Genomic DNA, 22,758 nt, shown 5'->3' on the forward strand with positions numbered 1-22,758 from the left:
CGCAGCGGGGACGGCCCGGGATCGCGGCGGCACGCGGAGGGCTTCGCTTGCGCTTTCTTTTGTCCCGTCGACCTCTGCCAGCACCTGCCGGCCCGCAGGGACCGGCTCGCTCTGCAGCGCTGCGGGCAGTGCCGCCCCGGGGCTGCGCCGCGCCAGCAGAGCCCGGCCACCCCGGGGCGAGCGCGCCGCGCCGCCGCAGCCCCCGCCCGCGCGAGCATCGCGGCTTCATCCTGCTCCCGTCAGCCGCTGGTCAGGGACCCACCCGGCAGCTCCCACCGGCCGAACACGGCCCCAGCGGGGACTCAGCGGGGGTTTCTCCGCATCGCCAGAGGGGCTCCGGCCACGCAGCCGTGCCACGCTGCCCGGCAAGGCTATCCTGGAAAAACGGCCATCTCCGTTGGCGCCAGGGGTCTTTCCTGCAGCCACAAACCTGCCCCTGGGGCCAACTTTCCTCGTGTCACAACCACAGGCAACCGCCAGGGTCTGGGCTGCCTCGCCACGCGTGCACCGAGCTGTGCACGTGCCGAGCCTCCTTGCTGTGCATGCACTGAGCCACCTCGCTGTGTGCGTGCTGAGCCTTGCCATGCATGCACCGAGCCGTGCACGTGCCAAGCCTCCTTGCCGTGCATGCACCGAACTGCCTGGCTGCACACACGCTGAGCCTCACCACGCATGCACCCAGCCTCCTCGCTGTGCGTGCGCCGAGCCGCCTCGCCATCGCTCTTTGTTAGAGCTCGGCGCGTGACGTCTCGCCTTTCCCCACTCTCCAAGGCTGCTTTTGAGCTTCGGTCTGGCCCCAGCCGCGGTGCTCAGCAGCTTGTCCTGGCTGGCTCTGCGCTTCTGCGTTTCACCCTCCAGCCAGGCGTGACGGGGCGAAGGGGAGCAGCGGGGTCCGCGGGGGGAGCAGGCAGCCCTCCCCGGTGCTGGGATCGGGCCCCCGCCAGCCCCGCTGCAGCCGCAGCACCCTGGGGCGCGCGAGGCCAGGCCGGCCGCTATCAGCGTGCCCCGCGCACCCTCCTGCGTGGCCTTTGCTCTGCTGCTCTTGCAGACGCGGCTGCAACCCCCCAGCATCGCCCAGCCCAGCAGCAGCTTGCAAATTGTACAGTCATAGCTGGAGAAACCTCTGCCTTCCCAGGGAGAGCTTTTACCAGCCCTTCCTCAGCAGCAGCTTAACGGTCCCTTTTGGCTCGTACAGCAAAAGCAAACTGGGGAACATCTTATGTCCCTGGGGACAAAAGCCACGTCGTGCTGGTCCGTCCAGCCAAACCCTGGTGCTCCAGGAGCTGGGGCTGCAGGGGCTCGGCAGGGTCCCCTCCCTGCAGCCGCATCCCGGGGGCCACGCGTGCTGCGGGGGCCGGCCCCCTCCCCAGCACTGGGCACAGCAGCGCAGCTCTGGCAGGGATGCAGGCAGTTGCCATGGAAACTCCTCATCCATCCTCAGCCGTGCAGCGCCGGCGCGACTGGGCCCACGTCCGGGGCCCGCTCAGCCCCGAACCGGAGCTGGCCCCACTCCCATTCCCATGCCAGGGCCGCTGCCGAGGGTCCGCGGCCCCCTCCTGCCTCCCCCCAACACACAGAGGCAGACAGCAGCATTGAGCTATTATCTCTTTAATGCTTGTTTTCAATACATTTGCCAAACCGTAACATCGTGTGCAACACGGGGGTGCGTGCTGGTGTCCGTACGTCTAGCAGTGACAACCGCCGTGGGCTGGCAGCGCGAGCAGGACCACAGCCCCGGGCGGGGGGCTCCAGCTCCTGCCACCCCTCCAACATTAAAAACAGCTTCCAGCTAAGAAAAAATATATAAAGCACTAAAGGTGAAACATTCAATCCCCTCCCCCCCATCCCCTAACACATAGGACAATACAATCAAATGTAAAAAGGCCCCCGCGGCCACGAGCCGGTCCCCAGGGCTGGGGGCCGAGGGGCTGCAGCCTCACAGTGGCAACCACAGATAAATAAGAACCTCCCGCAGGAACAGTTTTGGTTTGTTCAGTTTTTGTTTTTTTTTCCTCCTCTTTTTTAAAAAAAAAAAAAATCATTACAAAAAGAGCCAGCAAGGAGCCCCCTACAAAACTGGTTAGTGTTTGCCCTCAAGCCGGGGGCCGGCAGGGACCAGGTTTCTCGGCCGGAGCCGCCGAGACTGCGCGCGGAGGCAGAGCGCGGCCCCTGCTCCCGCGGGACACCGGGCTGCGAAGGGGACAGACCCCAGCCCTGCTCCCCACGAGGCCCCGCTGCGCTCCCCTGGTCCCAGCTTAACACACAAAACCCCTTAAAAATTGCACGTGACATTTGGTTTCTTAAAAGCCTTCCAGCTACTTGAGGGCTCCAGGGGTTGAGGGGAGGGAGAGCCACTTTCCCCAGCCCAGCCCGCTGCACCGGCTGGGGAGGAGAAGGGAGAGCCAGCCTGGCCCCGAGCCAGCCAAGAGGCCCTGCTGTCAGGGAGGGAAGAGCCATCGGTGCAGCAAGCTGGCAGGTCTCAGCTCCATGCAGAACAAAGCCTCCAGCTGCTGCATATGAGGACAAGAGGATATGAGGGGCAGAGATTGAGAGGGAAGAGGGGACATGATGGCTCTTAGCAGGACCTGGGAGGGTTCCTGTCACCCCTCACGCTTCCTTGCTCGCGCCGGTGCCACAGACGGAGGAATCACGGACAGTGAGACAGACGGTGGCGTAGCAAAGCCCCTGCCCACCCCGCTCCCGGCCCCTTTCCCCGTGGCGGTTGGCAGTGAGGAGTGCCGAGGTGCCGGCCATGCAGTCTGGGCAGCGCCCGCGTGTGCGGAGCAGGACGGGGGGGGACAAAGCAAGGCGCTGTAGTGCCGTGGACCAGGGCCGCCAGCCCCGCGCTGCCCCGACACGGCGGCCCCGGGGATGCTGCTGGAGCTGCCGCGGCCCATGGGGCTGGGAAAGCCGCGGGGTGGCTCCGGGGGCGGGAGGCCGAGGTTGTCCTGCCCCGGCTCCCACCCCGGGGGGGGCAGTAGTGGCTGATCTGGGCTGGGGAGCAGGAACAGCAAACAACAAAAAGTTACCCTGTAAGTCGAGCACGGCTCAGGCTTGCTGCCTGCCGGGAAACGGCTCAGCACCGCAGCTGGATGCGGGAGGGGACGGCTCCTGCCCCCAAAGGCAGGGTCACCCCAGCCCCCCACCCCTATGCCGGGGCTGCGGCGGTGCAGAGTGAGGAGCGCGTGGCTCCGGCGTGGGCATGCGCTAACCACACGGTGTGTGACGGTGCAGCACACCTGGGTGCCGTGGGCCCCATGGGGCCCCCAGCAGCCCCTGCCCATCCAGAGGGAGGGGATGACCCCATCTCCTTCCTCCCCAGCAGACCCTTCCCCTCCCTCCCCTCCAAGGCTCAGTGGCCAGCACAGCCCTGAGTCATAGGGAGGGAGAGAGGGGGCATGCAGAGGAGGAGGAAGGTGGGATGAAGCCCCTGTGGCCTCCTCCCCCTGGCTGGGGAGGGTCATGTCACCGCAGCCCTCCTCAGAACTCCACCTTGCAGGCGGGGAAGGTCTCATCCTGCATGGCCACGGTGCTGTTGCTGCCCAGCACCGTGATGCCCAGCTCCTGCTGCCGGTCGTGGGTCTCCTGGTACCACTCGTGCATCACCAGCGAGTCGAAGGTGGGGATCAGGGTCACCTGTGGAGACACCGACAGCACTGGGTCACAGCCCTGGTCCCTGGCGAGACCCCTCACCCAGGCACATTCCCCCCCAGGACCCCTGCGGGCTCACCTGAATGTCGGTGCCCCACTGGTGCTTGCCGGCGAGCAGGGCATCCAGGATGGTCCGCATGACGCCCTCCTTGAGGTGGTCGTCGCCGCTCACCACGTAGCAGAGGGAGCGCACGCGCCGGAAGAACTCCTCGTCCACCGTCCGGGCGCTCCATGAGCCAGGCAGGTAGGCCAGGTCCACGTAGACAGGGGGCCCTGGGGGGGCTGCAGCTCGCGAGCCTGCAAGGACAGGGACGCGGTGCTGTGGGCTGCGAGGGGCAGCCCCTAGCCAGCCTCCAGCCACCCTTTTCCCCAGGACATCATACACATCCTACCCCAAACCCCCAGACCGCATTGCCCCAGCAGCGGCTCCGAGCTGCTCCGGTACAGGGAAATCGGAGGCGTCCCGGAGTCACGGTGTCCTGCTCCTGCACCCACACCCCATGGCACCACCCCCCCAGCCCCACAGGAACCCCAGGCCTTACCTGCCGGAGATGCCCTGCCGGCTCCTGCCAGCGGCCTGGCTCCAGCGCTGCGTGTGGTCCCAGGGGTGCGGGAGTCCCCACCTGCCCCAGCATAGGGGCCTTTCTTGTCCCCAGGAGGCAGCCTGGCCTTGTCCCCAGCATCACGGGCCGAGCTCACGGGGCCCCTGGCCTTGGAGCTCAGGGTGGAGTGCTTGGGGGGTTCAGCTTTCGGGGCTGCAGGCGCCGAGCCCACGCGGGACGGGGTCCTCTTCACCTTGCCGGGGAGCTCCTTCTTCCCCGAGCGGGTCTGGTCAGCCGGCAGGGCCTCGGGGTCCACCATGCAGATGCCGGGCTGGGCAGGGATGGGGCAGGGGTCCTTCATGGGGGCTGGGAGCGGGTCTCGGGCCCTCGCGAGGCCCCGGGCAGGGTGCTCCAAGTCCTCGTCCGACTCCAGTCCGTCGGCCAGGATGGAGGGGCAGTCCTCGGTGGCCGGAGGGACATCGGAGTCGGAGAGGGTGGGCAGCGACTCGCTCACAGAGGTGGGGGGCGTCTCGCCCCCTGGCTTGCGGGCCTGGCTCCGGCGCTGTGCCAGGGGCTGTGCCATCTCCTGCGACAGGTCACTGTCCGACAAGTCCCGTGGGCTGACGTTGGCGGAGGGCGACCGCTCCGACTTGGGGTGCTCGAACTCGCAGGGCGACACCAGGCACAGGTCCACGTCGTGGGGCGAGTCGGAGCGACGCCCGTGGCGCGGCAGCCCGTCCCCATCTGCCCGCTGCGGGTGGTGGCAGGGCCGCAGAGGCAGCGACAGCCCGCCCTTGGTAGCCGCAGGGTCCGGCTCCGGGGTCAAGCTGGCCCCGCGGGGCCGGTTCCCCCCCTCTTCCTGGGGGGACTCGCTCACTGGGGGCAGCACCTGCTCAAAGGAGACGGAGAGTGACTCGTCCACCTCGGTGGAGTGTGGGGACCCCACCTCGGCCGGCAGCGAGGGGGTGGTGATGGTGGGGGACACATCAGGGACGTCGTCCTTGAAGGGGCTCAGGGACAGGCAGCCCGTCTGCTTCTCCTGCGAGGAGCTGGAGCTGTCACGCGAGACCTTGGCCGCGGCCGGCGGCCAGGAGTTGGGCTGCTTGTTGGCGTTGGTGCCGGCACCCGGCTCCTCTCCTGCCTCATCCACCGGGGACTGGTGGAAGGGAGTGTGTCCGGCGCTGGCAGGCCCCGAGCTGGCCGGAGACATCATCTCCAGGGTCTTCTCCTCAGAGCTGCCGCAAGGGTCCTCACCACCCTCCGGGCAGTGGTTGAGCAGCCCGGTAGGCGTCAGGTCGAAGTTGACGCTGCGGTCGCTCTTGGGGGTCTTGGCCAGAGGCGACGGGGGGCCGATGGCTTTGAAAGGGCTACTCTCGAGGTAGCGGAAGCGCTGGGGGCTGTCGGGGTCCTCCAGGCCATTCTCCATGCAGCCCAAGTCAGCAGCCCCTGGCCCAGCACGTGCCCCAGCCTCCCCGTTCTCCAGCGGGGATGGCTCCAGCTCACTCTCTGCTGTGGTGATGCCTTCATCTGTTGACTCCTCCTTCCTCCTCCCCTCTGCTCCTGGTGATGCAGCCCCCCGGCCCTGCCCAGCTTCTGGCAGCATGTCCTCAGGGGAGGAGGACTTGGAGCCATCCGATGCCCCTGGCTCCTTCTTGTCACCCACCTCCTTGGGCACTTTGGCCTTGGGCTTCTCTGGCTCCTTCTTGAGGGTGGATTTCTTGATGCTCCCAGCCTTGACCAAGGGTTTACGGGTGTCTGGGCCTGGTGTTTTCCGGGCCGTGGGTTTCGCAGCAGCCTTGCCCTCTGCCTTGCTGTCCTTCACATCCTTTCGCAGCGTCTCAGCCTTCACTTCCTTTTTCACTGTCTTCACCTCCTTCCTGGCTTCACCCTTGACCTCAGTCCCATCTTCCTTCTTCAACGGCTTCTTCTCCTCTTTTCGGGCAAGAGGCTCCTTCTTGGGCAGAGTTTTCTCCTTACTCACCTTCGGCTTTGTGTCTGCTTTGAGCTTCTCCATCGAGGAGTCCAGCTTGGCTCGAGCATCCTTGGCTCTCTCCTCCTCAGACCCTGTTCTAGTCATCTCCCCCAGCAATCTTGGCTTCTCCTTGGTCCCTGACTTCACCTCCTTCTTCTCCGTCTTTGGAGCCTTCTCCTTTGGTGCTGGCGTCCCAGTGTCCACCAGGCTCAGCTTGGAAGAGGACTTCAGGCTCTCCTTGCTCTCTGTCCTCCTCTGCTTGAGCTGCTTCTCAGGCTGGGGTGCAGATAGCCCCTTCAAGTCGTTTTTGGTGACCACAGGGTGCTTGAGAAACTCCAGGTGTTTCACCTTCTCCAGCCCCTCCAGGACACGGGCCTGTGGGGTGCAGCCAGGGAAGAGGACCCTGATGATCTTCTCGGAGGGACTGACGGGGTGCCAGACGAGCAGGGCACAAACAGAGGTCAGACACTGTAGGGGCAAGTCGTGCTCCTTGGGGTAGCTATTGCCTGACCAGTGCTGCATGAGGAACTCCAGCTCCTTGGTGCCCTTCACAGGGTTCAGGACGTACATGTCCAGCCGGCCAACCCCCATCTTCTGGAAGAGGACAGTGGGCTCCACGCGGGGGCCACTATCCCGTGCGAGCGGGTTGGGGAGGATGCCCAACTTGTCCAGGTAGTGCAGGGTCAGGGCAGCCTCGTCACAGCTCTTCAGCACCCGGGAGTTGCCCTCGATGTCCTTCAGCTTCTCAGAGGCGTTGAGAAACACAACGCCCAGTTCTGGGGAGATGAGGTTCTTCGCCCAGTCCCCGTTGCCCTGAGCGCCCTGGGACGGGTCCTCCTCCAGCTCCGCCAGCTTCCTCTGCAGCAGGCTGTTGACACCAGGCAAACTGTCAGTGCCTGCATGCGTCACCAGGATGGAGTCGATGCGGTCCAGGTGCCGCACCAGCTTCCAGAAGGACGACTTGGGATTGGAGCCCCCATTCACCAGCACATTGAAGCCATTGACAGCAAAGAAGGCCGAATCCCCTCTCCCACCCGGGAAGATATAGCAGCAGGGCTTGGAGAGCTTGAGGAAACCGACCATGGTGGGGGGCTCGAGGAGGTCAAAGGGGGACTGGGGCTCCAGGGACTCCGAGAGGTACTCCACAAACTCCTCCAGCCCCTCCATCTCCGGCAGGATGCAGCCTGGGTTGTACCGCAGCTCAATGAAGTCCTGGAGGTTGTGATGGTCCAAACCAGAGTCCTTCCACTCTCCAAAGTCAGGGCAGCTGATGGTCAGCCTGGCCTTGGTAGAGGGGTCTGCAGAGCTCAGCATCTCTCCTACCTGTGAGGGCACAGGGACAGTCAGAGTTTCAGGCCCTGGTCACCTCATCCTGCATGGGGCACTCAGGCCGGGCAGCACCTTGGGCTCCCACGTGAGATGGGGCAGCCCATGGGGCACCTCAGCCCTTCCTCCCTCGGCAAGCACAGGGCACACCTTCCCCAGGGGATCTGGGAGCTCCTGTGAGCCTGTCCCCTGCCCATCGCTTGGGGCTGGCTGCAGGCATGATGTCCACAGGGTGCTGGTGCCCTGACTCGCACTGAGGCCCAGACAGGGCTCAGAGGCAGGATGCAGCGGAGCCCCCCACCAAGCTGCTGTTTCCTGGCTCCGGGTCCCTCCCAGCCCTGCACCGCAGAGGGAGGAACGTGCCTGCCACGAGAGGCAGCGTGTCTGCCTGCGGAGCAGACGGCTCGGCAAGCCTCCCGCCTCGCTCCAGCTCCACTGCCATGCCCAGCTCCCTGCGGAGACGCTGGAGAACGTGAGCAGACAGTCGCTCTGCCAGTGCAGACAGTGACAGACTGCAGCCCCCTCACCCCCACCTGCGTCCCCCTGCACGCCAACAGCCAGGCTCGGAGACCTTGCACCCAGTATAGCCCCAGCCAAACCCAGCCCAGGGGAACAGGGTGGGGGGACCAGGCAGCTCATCCTCTGGGCTACAGACCCCATTCCCCAGCCAAGCTCTCCTCCCTGGCTGCGGGAGAGCAGGGAAGCAGGGCCCTGAGGGCCCAGCACCGCACCTCTTTGTCCGTGAAGATCTGGATGAAGTCCCGCAGCGAGAAGCAGCCCGTCTGCAGCATCAGCTCCCCTGTCTCCTCCACGCAGGGCCCCGCGAACACCAGCAGCTTGTGCTGGGACACGTCCGTGATGAGGTTCCGCAACTGAGGATAGGAGGGGACGTGAGGACATTGTGTCCCCACCTGGACCTTGTCCCACAGCACTGCCCCACGAGCCGCTCCATGCAGGCTGGGGCGGAACGGGACACAGCCATGTCCCTACGCCCTGGGCCTCCCCTGCTCACCTCATCGCACAGGGACTTGTCCGAAGGGTTAAGCAGCACCAGGGTCTCCAGCACGTCTCCCCGGTGGTGGAGGGTCCGCTGACCTGTGGGGAATGAGGGCTGACACCTGGCCCAGCACCACCTTCCCCAAAATGCTGGGGACCCTGGGGCAATTGGGGGGGGGGGGCACCTTGCAGGTTGGGAGCCCCACAGCTGGCTCAGGTTTCTCCCACTTGGAGAGGAGGGGCTGGACGTACCCAGCACATGGCCAAGGCGGTGGTGGGGACAGAACCTGCCCATTTTCGCTGTGCAAGAAGGACAGCCACCAACCTGCTCCTGGCCACCAGCTGGACACGGTGGAGGCCAGCGGATCTGCTGAGCCGAATGACACGTTTCCCTGCATCCTTCCTGTCGCAGGGAGGGGAGGAAGAAGCAGCTGGCCAGGCTGGGGGCACCCCATCCTCTCCCCCATGAGCGGGGCTGCACAGCCAGCGTGTTACCTGCCTGCCCAAGAGCCACGGCCCTTTCCTCTCTGCACGGCACGAGCCCCAGATGCCCACCACAGTTGCAGCACTGCATCTGCCCAGCCCAGGCGGGCAGGCACCCAACGGCCCTGCTGCCCAGGGAGCACGGAGGAACCCAGGTGTCCAGGCTCCAGTCAGGCCCTTGTCCCACGCCAGGCCCAAACAGGAAGCCTAGAGAGCACATGGAGACCCGCTCATCACCCTGCCCTGGGGTGACCCCCTGCCTGCACAGGAAGGACAAGTGGACGCGGCAGGGAAGACATCTTCCGGAGCGGCACGGCCTCGGAGGCGGAAGCAGCAGCTCCAGCAGGCCATGGGCAACAGCCTGCCCCCCGGCTTCTTGGCTGTTTCCTCAGGAAATCACACCCCTCAGCACAGCCAGACCCCAAAAAGCACCACGCACCCAGGGCCAGAGCTGGCACTGATGTCCCAGCTCAGGCTGGGCAAGGCTGCCTGGAGGGTGATGGCTCTGGAGGGGAACATCCCAGCAACGCAGCCCCACAGCAGGCGAAGGAAGTGGCTTTGCCAGAGGCAGAAGCACATGGGAATCACGGGGCTCAGTCCCACTGCCGCCAGCCTGGCTGGCCACAGCCCAGACAGGGCCCAAGGGCTCAGGCAGCTGCGTCACGCTTTAGCTGAGCACCAGCGCAGTGGAATCGCTGGCCCTTTCGCTGCGGCAGCATCTCCTCTGCTTCCCACGATGGACGGGGAGAGGTTTGGGCTCCAGCACGCAAAGAAGCAGGAGACCAGGGTGGTTCCCACTGTAGAAGAGAGGCTCTGCCAGAGCTGGGAGCTCATTTGACCGTGTTTCCCAGCTCAAATGCCAGTGCATGCAGTGGCATCAGCAGGGAGCACTGAAGGAGAGAGGGCTCCCACAGCGGGGCTGCTTCAGGGCACAAGGAAGAAGCTGGTTCCTCTGACTGCTCCCTGCTGCTGTGGGGCACCAGGACAGGCACCCAGCGGGACTACGGGTACTGCATCCCCTGCGGCCAGGCCAGCATCAGGGCAGCTCCTGCTTGGCGAAAGGAAGCACCTCTGCAAGGCGGTAACGCACAGATCCCAGGCAGAGGCGATGACCGGGGAGCCCTGGAAGCTGCTGCTCCCCTCACCAAGGCTCTGGTGAGGGGCTGAGCCCAGGAAGGGCTCCGCAGCTTGGCTCGGGCCCCTGCTGAGCTGGCCAGGGCCTCCGTCACCCCCACGCACCAGCAAACGGCTGCAGCAGCTGCTCAGCACAAAGCATAGCCTGTTCCCGGCTGTGCTGGGGGCGGCGGGGACGGTGCCCACCCGGGGATGCTGCGGGGGCTGCTCACACCTCCCACCCCCACAGGCACCCCCGCGGCGTCCCAGCACGGTCAGTTCCCACGCCGCGCTGGAACAAGCTGTCCTTTCTCCGCGACACAGCCGGAGCCACCCCAGCCCACGAGACGAGAGTGGGAGCAGACAGCCCCGCAGACACTGCTGCATCCCCAGGGCAGCCCTGGCCTGCCCTGGGGGACACCCCAGCTCCCCACATAGGTGAGAGCCAGCCCCACTTGGAGGAGCGGCAAGGGACACAGGCAGCCCGGCCAGGCACGAGCAGCTCCCCCAGCCCTCAGCCAGGACCTGCCCTGAGGCCTGGGACAGCGTCAGGGAGGGAGCACACAACTAGCTCAGCACAAAAGCTGTTTTATAGACACAGCTAAATGTTTGCCCAGCTCAGCAAACAGCAGTCAGCGAGTGCAAGACCCCGGCTTGCGGCAGTGCTGCAGTTGCCTCACTCGCACCCCGTCCCCTCTGGAGATGCATGAATTAAACACAGCCACCGGGTCAGGCGAGGACCCTGCAGACGCGTGCTCCAGCCCACGCTCACTCTGCGACAGAGAAAGCACCAGCCAGTGTCCTTAGCGAGCCAGCTGCACCTGGGGCTGCGGGGTGCCATCTCCAGCAGGCTCCAAGGGCTCAGCCCCAGCCAGGGGAGGCAGGGGTTCACCCCTGCTCCCAGACTCACCTTTCACGATGCTGGAGAAGGTGGCTGAGTGGCGGGACACAAAGAGCTTTAGCTGTTCATCCAGGTTGCAGGCTGTGAGGTCGATGTCCCAGGAGCGGATACCTGCAAGACAGGGCAGGAAGGATCAGCCCTGGGTGCAAGGTCAGCCCCAGGGCACGTGGGAGGCACGAGGCACCCATGCCTGCCAGAGGGCTCCCAATGCCCAGCTGCCCTCCAGCACCCTGAGCCACTGCTGCACCCCAGGACACGTTAGCACCCATCGTCTCCATCACCAGGTGCCATCAGTGCCCAGTTTCAGCATGCCACAAGTGACAGCGAGCACCCAGCCCTAGCACTGACTGCAGAAATGCCGGGAGGCACCATGCCCCGTGGCAGCAGCCCCCTCCCCGTGCCGCAGCACGCTCGGGGGCCAGGCCTGCCTCGCATCACCACCTCCCTAATCCCTGGCATGGCACCGGCTTATGTAAGACCCAGGGAATCCGGCTGAGCCGGGGATGCTGAGCAGCCGCTGCAGCTCCTGCAGTCAGCGCCGCACTCCCCACCCAGCCATGCTGGGGACCGCCCCCCACGTCTGCCCTCATTCCCCCCCACCTTGCCCTGAGCCTGGGGGACAAGAGCAGGGGCCGCGTCAGGCCAATGCCACTGGCCAGCATGGGGACCTGTGAGGCCTTTTCACAGGAGGGAGCAGAGCTGCTTCAACCTCTCCGCGGCTGCAGGAGGGCCAGACCCAGGCCCGGGGCCTCCTGCTCCTCGCAGCCACACGCTGACTCGCAGCGCGGGCTGGGCCCCGGACTGCTTTGGCCGAGCTGCGTTCAGCTGGAGCGAACGGGTCCCCAGGCGCCTCTCACACCGGTTTCCAGGCTGTGAGTCAGTCTGCAGCCTCCCATTAACGCTGGCAGCCCTCAGCCTTCCCCAGGGCCATGCTCCCGGCCCAGGCGAGCACCGGCCACGCTCGCGCCACCCCGCAGCAGGACCCCAGCCAGCACCAGGGAGACCCCAGCACCGACCCCAGGCCCAGCAGGTTTCCAGACTCCTCGCTGCCATCCAAACCCTAGCAGGATGCAGTGGGGTGGGGAGATAGGAACTGCACTGCGACCCCCGGCACGAGGCTGACGTCACCTCCCCGGGGGGTCCCGGAGACGTAGCCCGCTGCCAAGCCAGACCCCAGCAGGAACATCTGCAGCAACACCGCAAACGCCAAATAAACTCCGAGCTGGGGCAGCACCTGCCCCGAGAGCACGCCCAGCGCCGAAATCCATGGGCAACTGGAGGGATCACAAGGCTGGCAAACCTGCAGCTCCCGGCGCGGTTAGGCACAGCCCGCAGGACCCCCAGCGCTTCCTCAGGCAACTCCCAGATACGCGGCTGCGTTGCCGACCCATTGCGTGCAGCTGAGTAACATCCTCCCCGGTGTGGGGCTGGCCTGCCCGAGCCTGCAAGCACGGGCACGTGGAGACCCTCGGCACGGAGCCACCAGCCCCTCTCCCCGGGGAGGCAGAGCAGCACCCGCTCCCCGGCGCTCGCCCGCGCAGGTGTGTGGCTGGCTCCCCCGAGGCGTGCACCTTGCACGGTGACTCACGGCCGCACGGGCTCTGCCAGCGAAACACCGGCCCCTGGGGCTACAGCAGCACCTTTCCCTGCACCTCTTTAAAGACGGTAATTATGAGAATTAGCTGCGCTGGAGGACTCGGAGCGCCGCACAAGCCTCCGTACACCTCCAGCTCCCGTCAGACGGCGAATACCTGGCGCAGGTTCGCTCCTCCTTCATGCGGGCACCTCTCCCTGCTCCCAGGGCAGGGGTCTGGAAGTCCCTCGCCACCACGGGACAACGCACCAGCTGCAAACACTCAGGGATCCTGGCCCCAAAACACCAGCCACCCTCGTGGGGCTCTGCCACAGAGCCGGGCTCTTCGTGCGGGGATTCACCGGGAGCTCAGCCACCGGCACCGCCGGCGCGTTGGCCGACCGAGCCCGCCTGCAGCCATCCCCCCCTCCCTTCCTCCCCAGCCCGCCCAGCGGTTAACGGTCCCACAAACCCAAGGGCGATGGCGTAAGAGGCACCAGGGCATCGGCACTAGGGGGTCGACGCAGAGCGTCACGCGCTTTGCGCAACGTGCTGGGCGAACGTTGGGGCTCCGGCCCGGCGCGGCCGGGCGTTTTCCAGACCGTTTCCCAGGCAGTGCTGCCTCCTGCCAAGCTTTGGGCCTTCCCAGGGCTGGCGAGGTTTGGCCTCGTCCTCGCGAGGTACCGGAGACACTGGCGGCCCCGAGGAGCTCCCAGCCCCGCTGGGTGCGGGCTCCCACGAGGGCCAGAACGGCACTGCCCCAGGGACACGTTTCCCCACGGTTTAGGGGAGCTGCTCTGGCCTCCCAGTTGCAGCCAGGAAGCGAGGACGGCTGCAGGGGCAGGAAGGGGCTCCCCAGGGCACAGCCCCTGGGCAAGCCGAGCATCGCTCCGGCTGCAAACCAGCGCAGACCAGCACAAACCAGCACAGCATCCCCGTCCCTGCGGCTGCCCCAGGGCAGCTCCCGGGTGTCGACGAGGGGAGGGGGCAACTCCCACGGGTCCCCGGCCTGGGAGCCCGGGGGACAGATCCCAGGGGCCGGGGAGGGGGGGATACATCCCATGGGGCAGGTTGGGGGAGCAGGTCCCCAGGCTTTGGGGCAGCAGAGGGGGCAGATCCCAGGGATCCGAGGCAGATCCTGGGGGACCAGCTCCAGGGGGGCTGGGGCAGGAGGTAGGGGGAGATCTCATGGGTTGGGGGGGGCAGGACCCTGGGATCCAGGGGGACAGATCCTAGGGATCTGGGGCAGGAGATGGGGCAGATCCTGGGGACCCCAGCGAGCAGGACCCCAGGATCCAGGGGGGAAGATCCTAGGGATCTGGGGCAGGAGACGGGGCAGATCCTGGGGACCCCAGTGAGCAGGACCCCAGGATCCAGGGGGGAAGATCCTAGGGATCTGGGGCAGGAGACGGGGCAGATCCTGGGGACCCCAGTGAGCAGGACCCCAGGATCCAGGGGGGAAGATCCTAGGGATCTGGGGCAGGAGACGGGGCAGATCCTGGGGACCCCAGCAAGCAGGACCCCAGGATCCAGGGGGGAAGATCCTAGGGATCTGGGGCAGGAGACGGGGCAGATCCTGGGGACCCCAGCGAGCAGGACCCCAGAATCCAGGGGGGAAGATCCTAGGGATCTGGGGCAGGAGACGGGGCAGATCCTGGGGACCCCAGCGAGCAGGACCCCAGAATCCAGGGGGGAAGATCCTAGGGATCTGGGGCAGGAGACAGGGCAGATCCTGGGGACCCCAGCGAGCAGGACCCCAGGATCCAGGGGGGAAGATCCTAGGGATCTGGGGGGACAGACCCGGGGGGTCTGGGGCAAGAGAGGGGGCAGACACCGAGGGTCCCAGGAAGCAGGTCCCGGGGAACTGTGGCAGGAGACGAGGCAGGTCCCGGGGGACCGGGGCAGAAGAGGGGGCAGATCCCGGGGGGGGAGGCGGGGAAGGGGGCAGGTCCCGGGGGGCCGGGGCAGATCCCGGAGGGGGAGGCGGGGAAGGGGGCAGGTCCCGGGGGGCCGTGCGGGGACCAGCCGCGCCCCGGGAGCCGCCGGGCAGCTGGTTCCCCCCCCCCAACGGGGGGCAGCGGGGCGTTACCGGCGCCGTCCCACCCCCCCCCCCCCAGCCCCGGGGGCGGCGGCGGCCGGCACCGGGCTCACCTCGCTCCAGCTCGTGCAGCACGGAGGCCAGGAGGCCGGGGCGGTGGCAGCCGCCGCCCACGATGGCCAGCAGCGAGTAGCGGCGGGGCCCGGCGGGGCCGGCAGGAGCCGCCGCCGCCGCCCGCCCCGCAGCCCCCGCGGCTCTCGCCGCCGCCGCCATCTTCGTGCCCCCCGCAGCCACGACGTGCCGCCGGCCACGCCCCGCCCCGCTTTTTACGTCACCGCGCTGGAGCCCCGCCCGCTGATGTCACCGCTGACCAATGGGCGGCGGCGGCGGGGAAAAGTGCGGGAGGGGGGAGCCGCGCCTGGCGGGGAGCTCTTAAAGGGGCAACGGCGGGGTGGGGCCGCGCCGCGGTGGGCCCCAGAGGCGCCGGGGCTAGGCCGTGCAGTGCCGTGCAGCGAAGGGGTGTGCAGTGCAATGCTGGGGCGAGCAGTGCAATGCTGGGGGGGGGTGCAGTGCTGGAGGTGTGTACTGCAGTGCTAGGGGGCGTGCACTGCAGCACTGGGGGGTGTGCAGTGCAATGCTGGGGGGTGTGGACTGTAGTGCAGTGCTGGGGTGCGCAGTGCAATGCTGGGGGTGTGCACTGCAGTGCAGTGCAGTGCTAGGGGGTGTGAAGTGTTGCGCTGGGGGTGTGCAGTACAGTGCTAGGGGGTGCCCTGCAGTGCTGGGGGTGTACGCTGCAGTGTTGGGGTGTGCACGCTGCAGTGTTGGGGTGTGCAGCGTAGTGCACAGGCTGTGCAATGCAGCGTCGTGCAGGACTGAGCAGTGTAAGGCAAGGCTGGGCTGGGCAGTGCAGTGCAGGGCTGTGCTGTGCAAGGGCTGGGCTATGCAGTGCAGCACAGTGCTGGCCAGCACAGCCCCGTCACATCCTGCAGCCATCCCAGGCCTCTGTGCCCAAACTGCATCTCAGCCCATCAGTCCCCAAGAGATCAGTAATAAACAGGGCTGGGAAGGGCAAGAGCGCGGCCCTGGGCCACCCCAGCGGCTTGTCCCCTCCTGCACGTTCCTGGCAGGACTGCTTTCCCCGAGCACCATCCCCATCGCCCCGGTGCTGTGCCCCATCCCCGGACACGTGGCCGGACAGCACCAGCCCCTGCCCACCCCAGGCAGCACCCTTCAACCTGTGCCCAGCCAGGCAGCGTCCCCCCAGCAGCGTGGCTGTCCCCCTCCTCTTGCAGCGAGCTCGGTCACCTCGGGCTCCAGCAACACACAGCAGAGGCCAGGCTGCGACTTCTCTGAGCAAACGCAGCCCCAGCAAGGCCAACCTGGACACCGAGCCCTGTTTGGGCCCGGGACAAGAGAGAGCGCCTGGCCCCTGCGTGGGGCCATACCCCTTCCCCAGGGATGCAGACAGCTCCAGCACGCAGCATCCCACAAACCAGCTTTATTCCAAAATCCCCGTGCAAGGGGAGCGCAGCTGGGGTAGCCCACGGGGCCGCGGCACCTCCGGCACCGATGCACAGTGAGCCCGTGGCAGGGGGACAGCGGCTCCCTTTTCTCCCGGAGACCCGCTGCTGGGCGCTCTGACCGCAAGACGAGACCAGGACTGCTCTCTGCCCAAAACCTGCCCCTCCAGCGGGGCGCAGGGAGACAGATCCAGCTGGAAAAGGGGGAACGGACAGGGGTGAGCAGCAGAAAAGGGGAGCTGGGGCATCCCGAGCACCCGCTTCCCCCATGCCAGCAGCCCCAGCCCAGCAGCGGGACGCGCTGCGAGAGTGGCTGGCGCAGGGACGGGGACTCCCAGCCCCGGCGCGTCCCCACGCGCCCACCTGCCCTCCTAGCTGTGCAGCGACGATTTCTTCTGCCTGCACCCTCGTCTCGGCAGGAGCGCGGCCGCCTCTGCCCGGCCCTCGCGGAGACCCTGGGGGCGCAGAGCAGGGCGGGGGTCACGGGGGAGGATCACACCTTCACCCCGGCTGTCCCATCTGCCCCCCGGCCCTGCCATACCATGTAGAAGCCGGTGTGGTACCCGCTCATGTACCAGGACATCAGCATCGCAGCCAAGGCTTCCTCCTCCTCCTCCTCCTGGTACGTGCACAGTGGGGCTGGGGGCCACGGCGGAGGCACCAGCTACAACCAACAGCCTCCGTTAGGGACAGTCCCACCCCGAAGGACCCTGCCGTAGGGTGCCAGCTCGCCCGCACTATGCCCAGCAGGAGACGGGGACCCCAGGCAGGGAAATAAGGAGTTTCCAGAGCCAGCTGCCAGCGTTGCTGGCACCCGTCTATCCCTCCCTCCCCAAATCCACAGCTGGAGCTGCATGACAGGGTGATCCCGGGCTCACTGGTCCCCATCCCCACGGACGGGCAGGACCCCTGGTTGCCGCTGCGCTCTCTGGCCGCAGGCTGGCAGGGCAGGGAGAGCCTGGGCCACCGGCGCCGCTCCAGAGGAGGCACCCGCAGCCCTGGGTGCCCCCCCACGGCGCAAGGCAGCTCCCAGCCCCGTGGCAAGCCAGGGGCGGGGGGTGCAGAGGGCCCGAGCCCGGTGCGACACCAGACACTCACCTCGGGGGGCCAGGGGGAGCAGGGCGCCTGCTTGCCCTTGCTGCTCTTCCTCCTCCTGCCCGGGGGCAGCTCCCATGACGGGGGGGGTCTTGGCCTCCGGGACTCCCCGTAGGGACCCTCCTCCGCCTTGCGGGGACACACGAGCATCAGAGCAGCCCCCCCACAGACCCCCTGCCCACCCCAAAGGTGCCGCAGCGCCCCGCGGCATCACTCACCCACTGGGCCCCCAGGTGGCCCGCCACGGGGATGCAGGGGGGCAGGAGATCTGCCAGCGCCACCTCCTCCTTGTTCCCGTAGCCAACAAACTCCACCAGGCAGGTGCCAGCGGCGGTGTCCAGCGCCCGCACCGTGGCGGGGTACAGCAGCCCGTCGCCCGACCAGATGGTGCAGCAGGCGGCTCCCACCACCCACTGCGGGGAGAGGTGGGGGGGGGGTCACGCCGGCCCCAGGGAGAGGGGTCCCCAGCGTGACACTCCCCCCTCCGGCAGATCGCGAGGTGCGAGGCAGCCTCTCCCTGAGCCAGCAGTGGGGACGGGCTGTCACCTCGCCCGCTCACCTGGGAGCCTTCCTCATCCTCCTCCTCCTCGCTGGGGGGCACGCTCAACGGTGGGGACTCAGGGACCTGGTCCGACTCTTCATCCGGAGCATCCTGGGGGAGGAAGGTGCCGGGCTGAGATGGGGCTGGGGCGGGGGGGCAGAGCAGGGCCCTGGTCCTGTCCCGGTTCAACTAGCCCCAACGAGTCCGGACTCTCCTGCCCCGGCCCGGTCCCGGTTCCAGTTCACCCAGGCCCAGCACCCCCAGTCCCGGCTAGTCCAGACCCTCCAGCCCCAGCCCGGTCCCGGTTCCAGTTCACCCAGCCCCGGTACCCCCGGTCACACCTAGTCCGGACCCTCCTGCCCCGGCCCGGTCCGCCCAGTCCCGGTACCCCCGGTCACACCCAGTCCGGTCCCGGTTCCGGTTCGCCCAGCCCCAGTACCCCCGGTCCCAGCTAGTCCGGACCCTCCCGCCCCGGCCCGGTCCGGGTCCGCCCAGCCTCGGCCCGGCTCCCTCCGGCCCCGCCACGCAGCCGCCCACCCGCGACCCCGGGGCGCTCTCGGCCATGGCCCGGCGCGGGCGGCACCGAACCCGCGGCCGCACGTGGGCCCGCCCCGCCCCGCAGCGCCACGCCACGCCCCCCGCGCCGCACCGCGCGGCGCCCCCTGGGTAATGCAGTCTCCGCCCCGGCGGCGCACGCGGGGGCGGGGCACCCCACGACTACACTTCCCAGAAGGCAACGCCCGCGCTACCAGCGAGTCGGGCAGGCGGGCAGAGCGTCGCTGAGGCTTTCCTCCCCCCGCCGCGCCCTCCGGTGGGAGGCGGTGCGCTACGCCCCGGGAGGAGCGCGGCGGGCCGCAGCCATCGGTGTACCGAGCTGTGTCGGTGCTCAGCGGCGGCGAGCCCCGGCCCTGCTCTCTCAGCCGCAGCCGGTGCCGAGCTGCCACCGCAACGGCCGCGCACATGGAGCTACAAAATATCGTGGCAACTTTGTGCATCCACTAGGGAACCGGGGGGGAACATGACCTGCCTGTACATGAGCCCGGGACTCTGGGGAGAGGCAGCCCCCCGCAGAATACCTGCTCCGGAGCGGGCGGCAGGGACCCGGCCAGGGTGCACGGCTGGATGGAGCCCGACCCGAGGCTGCCCGCAGCCACCCTCACGGGGCAATCCAGGCCCAGCCACCAACACTGCGTGAGGAACGGGGCCCCGAAATCCCCGATCTGAGGGCGCCTTCGCGCAGCTGCAGCTGGAAACCCCTAACACCCCTAACAGGGAGATGCGGGTGGCAGGACCCTGCAGGGACTGGGACAGGGACCGGGGACAGGGACCCCACGGCAGGTCCCTGCAGGGACGGGGCACGCAGGCTCAGGGCTGGCTGGAGGGACCGAGCGACGCCAAGCCCAGGACTCGACCCCGGCCCGCAGCCCAGCTGCTGGCACCCCAGCACCCATGCCAAGAGGGGACTCCATCACCGGCTTCCCTCGGGGCCACGGGTGACAATTCTGGGGGCACAGGGGGCCCCAGCAAGCGGCAGCCGTGGTGCTTGGGGACCTGCACGGGGAGCAGGGCCTGGCACAGCCCGCCGCTCGCCTGTCCTTCAGGTGGCCATCGGAGCCAGCCCGGCCGCGGGGAACGAGATCAGGGACCCCAAGCAGGGAAAGAACCCGGAGGGCGAAACCGGAGCGCCCCGGGAGCGTGCCCGAGCTCCTGCCCACGGGAGCGGAGCCCGACGTGCGAGCGAGCGTGCAAGGAGGCTCGGGAGCAGCACGGGCCCGCGAGGCGGCACGCGTGCACAAGGCGGTCCCCAGCGAGCTGGCACAGGCGCCAACACGCGTGCACTCGCGGAAGGGACGTGACACCGGCAGGGGTGGGCGGCGCGGGGGTGCAAGCCGGCATGCAGCGGAGGGGAAGGGCTGGCGGGCAAAACCGGGCGTGCAAAACCGGGGGCGTGCACAGGCCGCGTGTGCGAGGGGACGGGAGCGTGCAGGGGCTCGTGGGTGCGAGGCCCACGCGTGCACGGGGGCGGCGCCGCCGGGGCAGGAACGGGGCCTGCGGCGGCCGCGCGTCCCCGGCAGGTGGCAGCCGCCAGCCACCGCCGGTCGCGGCGCCGGTGCATGGAGCGGCCCCCCCCCCCCCCCCCCCCCGGGGGCACCCCAGTGCACGGACCGACCCCTGCTGCAGGCCCCGGTGCCCGGACCGATGCCTCCCACGACGACGCGAATGCACGGTCTGACACACATTACCCCCCCCCCCGGCCCCTTGCAATCTCAATACACGGACCAGCCCCCCCCCCCCCCCGCAAACCCCAAGGCAGGGATTGCTCCTGCACGGCAGATCCCAGCGCAAGAACAACCCCCCCGGCCCCCATTGCAAACCCCAATGCACCGACTGATTCCCCGTGCCGTGGACCAACACCTCCCCCCCCCCCCCCGTTGCAAACCCCAATGCACTGACCGACCCCCCGTTGCAGACCCCGGTGCAGGGACCGACACCTCCCACGAAGATGCCAATGCGTGGCCCCCCCACGCCCCGCTGCAAACCCCAATGCACGGACCGTTCCCCCACTGCGCAGAACGACCCCCCCCCGTCCCCCAACTGCAACCCCCAATGCGCGGACCGACCCCCCCTCCCCGTTGTTTCGGTCCCTGCGCAGCCCCGGGGGGGGGGGGGGGAGGACAGTTTCTGGGCGGGGGTTTCCGCGTGCACCCAGCTCGGGGCGCTCCAAAAATAGTCGCTCCCGGGCTCTGGCGTCGGCCCGGCCCCGCTCCGCTCCCCCCGCGCCGTGAAACCCCCCCGCCCCGGAGCACCCCTCCCCACGTGGGGCCCGAAGGCGGCAGCCAATCCGCGCGCCGGCCGCTCTTTCCTTTGTGGCGGGCCAGCCAATGGGCAAGGAGGGGGCGCCGCGCGTGGCCCCGCCCAGCGGCGGGAGGCTATAAAAGGCGGCGCCGGCCGGAGCGGCGCTCAGAAAAGCGTACAGCGGCGAGCAGGGCGGAGCGGAGCGGGCTGCAGCGGGACCCCCACCGCGCTACTGGATTATTGCACTTGGGCTTCATTTTTATTTTTGAATACCTATTTCCTTTGCCGCGGATCCTTCTCCGGGCTCGGCTTCTGGGCGCCCGCCCTGTGGATTACAATTGCACCATGACCCTGGAGGAGCTGGTGCCCTGCGACAGCAGCAAGTAAGTGCCAGGCCCGGGGGCACCGTTTTTGGGGGGTGGGGGGGAACCGGCCCGGCGCTGCTGCCGCTCACTGGCCTCTCTTGTCCCCGCAGGATGCAGGCGGTGAGCGAGGCGGTGGAGCGGGTGTTGGTGGCGGCGCAGCGGCAGGACCGACTCACCGTGGGCGTCTACGAGTCTGCCAAGCTCATGAACGTGTGAGTGTCCGGGGGGGAATGCACGGGGGCTGCCGGAGCGGGTGCACGGCAGATCAGTGCAGGGGGTGCAGCGGGGTCTGTCCCGGGGGGGGGTGGCTATCTAAGAGCAGGGCTAGTGCAGGGGGTCTGGAGCAGGGAGGCTGCATGGGGGCAGCCCCAGTGTTGGGGGTCTGTCTTGGGGGGCAGGGGGGGAGTCTGCCCAAACCCAAAGACCATGCAAGAGTCACTCTGAAGCCTCTTGCCCATGGGCTGGGGTCAGTAGCCCGGGTGACATGGGGTGACATCACACCCCCCACCGTGTCATGGGACATGCACAGTACCTGCATCTGTGCTGTCCCGGCCCCCCTAACACTACGGCCATCTGCAGGGACCCCGACAGTGTGGTGCTGTGCTTGCTGGCCACCGATGAGGAGGACGAAGGCGACATCGCCTTGCAGATCCACTTCACCCTCATCCAGGCTTTCTGCTGCGACAACGACATCCACATCCTGCGCGTCTCCGGCATGCAGCGCCTGGCCGCCATCCTGGGCGAGCCCGAGCCCGGCACTGAGCCCCGCGACCTGCACTGCCTCTTAGTCACGGTGAGTGGGACTGTGATGCACAGCGCAGCCACGCGCCGCGGTCCCGCGCTGCAGGTGGGGACTGACCTTGCGCTTTGCCTCCCCAGAACCCGCACACGGACGCCTGGAAGAGCCAGGGGCTGGCCGAGGTGGCCAGCTACTGCGCCGAGAGCCGGGACAGGAACCAGTGGGTGCCCTATGTGGCCCTGCAGGAGCGCTGAGCCCTGCGGCAACTGCCAGCTTTTTAACCTGGAGAAAACAAAAAAATTAAAAATAAACCACAGAAGAGGGAAGGAGAAGCAACCAGATTAAAAAAAACAACCACCACCCACCGATTTTATTTTTCTTTTTAACTGGAGAGGAGGAGGGAGCAGCCCAGCCGATGGGCACAGGAAGGAGGTGAGCCGAGGACGCACCGGCAGAGCCCTCCGGAGACGGGGCCGGTGGCTGGGAGCCCGGCAGGACGAGGCTGGGCAGGAGACGCGATGTGCTGAGGAGTCATGCTGCGTGCCAGCACGCGCTTCCCCCCACGGAGGATGGGCCCTGCTGCGCGCCGCTGCCGGCCGCGGCGCGGAGGAGCCCGGGACTGGCGCGGCAGAGCGCGGGGAGGACAGATGGAGATGGTTTTGTTTTCTTTTTGGCATCTGGGACTCAATGGAAGCGTGGACTGCAAAGGGACAGATTTGCAAATGAACTTATTTTCTAAGGGATAAATAAATCTTATATATTCATAGACTTGCAACAACAGATTCATTCTGTGCACTCAAGCCCGTTGGAGACCCTGATCTAAATCTATTATAGAGTCTATTCTTGTACTGATTTGAAAAAAAAAACATTTGCAATAAAATTTCTAAACTCAGCAGTGCCTGCATTCATCTTCTGCCTTCCCTGCACCTGGGGCACCCCACGCCTGGGAGCAGGAACAGGTTTTGTGCCAGTTCTTGTGGCCGGTCCTGCACCCCGGTGGCCATTTCTCAGGGGGTACTGGGCCAGGCCTCGGGCAGCCCTGCACTGCAGGAGCATGGCCGGCTGCTCCCCGCATGCAGCCCTCGGGGCTGGTTGTGGGGAGGAAGA

At 67.4% G+C, this 22,758-nt stretch overlaps 3 protein-coding genes across 5 annotated transcripts; 1 reads left to right on the forward strand and 2 right to left on the reverse strand.

Moving 5' to 3' along the window:
* Nucleotides 1-1,592: 1,592 nt before the first annotated feature.
* On the reverse strand, nucleotides 1,593-12,957 carry MAP1S (microtubule associated protein 1S). Of its 3 annotated transcripts, none has more exons than XM_068919775.1 (7): nucleotides 12,285-12,957; nucleotides 10,994-11,095; nucleotides 8,504-8,586; nucleotides 8,223-8,363; nucleotides 4,194-7,488; nucleotides 3,731-3,948; nucleotides 1,593-3,636 (listed from the first exon to the last, which is right to left on the reverse strand). In XM_068919775.1, the coding sequence occupies exons 1-7, from the start codon at nucleotides 12,373-12,375 to the stop codon at nucleotides 3,481-3,483; spliced, it is 4,086 nt and encodes a 1,361-aa protein (XP_068775876.1). In that variant the 5' UTR covers nucleotides 12,376-12,957; the 3' UTR covers nucleotides 1,593-3,480. The 3 variants fall into 3 exon arrangements, with proteins under 3 accessions (XP_068775876.1, XP_068775878.1, XP_068775877.1); XM_068919777.1 differs by lacking the exon at nucleotides 12,285-12,957 and adding an exon at nucleotides 12,001-12,160; XM_068919776.1 differs by lacking the exons at nucleotides 10,994-11,095; nucleotides 12,285-12,957 and adding exons at nucleotides 8,813-8,890; nucleotides 8,983-9,164.
* A 3,116-nt stretch (nucleotides 12,958-16,073) lies between these two features.
* On the reverse strand, nucleotides 16,074-18,387 carry LOC138062304 (survival motor neuron protein 1-like). Its single transcript, XM_068919616.1, has 7 exons — nucleotides 18,289-18,387; nucleotides 17,770-17,862; nucleotides 17,429-17,623; nucleotides 17,214-17,339; nucleotides 16,657-16,779; nucleotides 16,479-16,570; nucleotides 16,074-16,309 (listed from the first exon to the last, which is right to left on the reverse strand). The coding sequence occupies exons 1-6, from the start codon at nucleotides 18,313-18,315 to the stop codon at nucleotides 16,487-16,489; spliced, it is 648 nt and encodes a 215-aa protein (XP_068775717.1). The 5' UTR covers nucleotides 18,316-18,387; the 3' UTR covers nucleotides 16,074-16,309; nucleotides 16,479-16,486.
* Nucleotides 18,388-20,716: 2,329 nt separating this feature from the next.
* GADD45B (growth arrest and DNA damage inducible beta) lies at nucleotides 20,717-22,543 on the forward strand. Its single transcript, XM_068919605.1, has 4 exons — nucleotides 20,717-20,930; nucleotides 21,023-21,124; nucleotides 21,492-21,705; nucleotides 21,792-22,543. The coding sequence occupies exons 1-4, from the start codon at nucleotides 20,893-20,895 to the stop codon at nucleotides 21,903-21,905; spliced, it is 468 nt and encodes a 155-aa protein (XP_068775706.1). The 5' UTR covers nucleotides 20,717-20,892; the 3' UTR covers nucleotides 21,906-22,543.
* Nucleotides 22,544-22,758: the final 215 nt, after the last annotated feature.

Source organism: Struthio camelus, chromosome 26, assembly GCF_040807025.1.
Source record: "Struthio camelus isolate bStrCam1 chromosome 26, bStrCam1.hap1, whole genome shotgun sequence".
Taxonomy (NCBI): Eukaryota; Metazoa; Chordata; class Aves; order Struthioniformes; family Struthionidae; genus Struthio; species Struthio camelus.

Bases quoted from the DNA above. Each gene is read 5' to 3' on its own strand.
- MAP1S (XM_068919775.1), bottom strand. From the start codon at position 12,375: ATGGGTCGGCAACGCAGCCGCGTATCTGGGAGTTGCCTGAGGAAGCGC. The intron at 8,364-8,503 runs GTGAGCAGGGGA...TCCTATCCTCAG, and splicing joins ACAAGTCCCTGTGCGATGAG to TTGCGGAACCTCATCACGGA. The intron at 7,489-8,222 runs GTGCGGTGCTGG...GTGCCCTCACAG, and splicing joins AGATCTTCACGGACAAAGAG to GTAGGAGAGATGCTGAGCTC.
- LOC138062304 (XM_068919616.1), bottom strand. From the start codon at position 18,315: ATGGCCGAGAGCGCCCCGGGGTCGCGG. The intron at 17,624-17,769 runs GTGAGCGGGCGA...CTCTCCCCGCAG, and splicing joins AGGATGAGGAAGGCTCCCAG to TGGGTGGTGGGAGCCGCCTG. The intron at 17,340-17,428 runs GTGAGTGATGCC...TGTCCCCGCAAG, and splicing joins GCCACCTGGGGGCCCAGTGG to GCGGAGGAGGGTCCCTACGG.
- GADD45B (XM_068919605.1), top strand. From the start codon at position 20,893: ATGACCCTGGAGGAGCTGGTGCCCTGCGACAGCAGCAA. The intron at 20,931-21,022 runs GTAAGTGCCAGG...TTGTCCCCGCAG, and splicing joins GTGCCCTGCGACAGCAGCAA to GATGCAGGCGGTGAGCGAGG. The intron at 21,125-21,491 runs GTGAGTGTCCGG...GGCCATCTGCAG, and splicing joins TCTGCCAAGCTCATGAACGT to GGACCCCGACAGTGTGGTGC.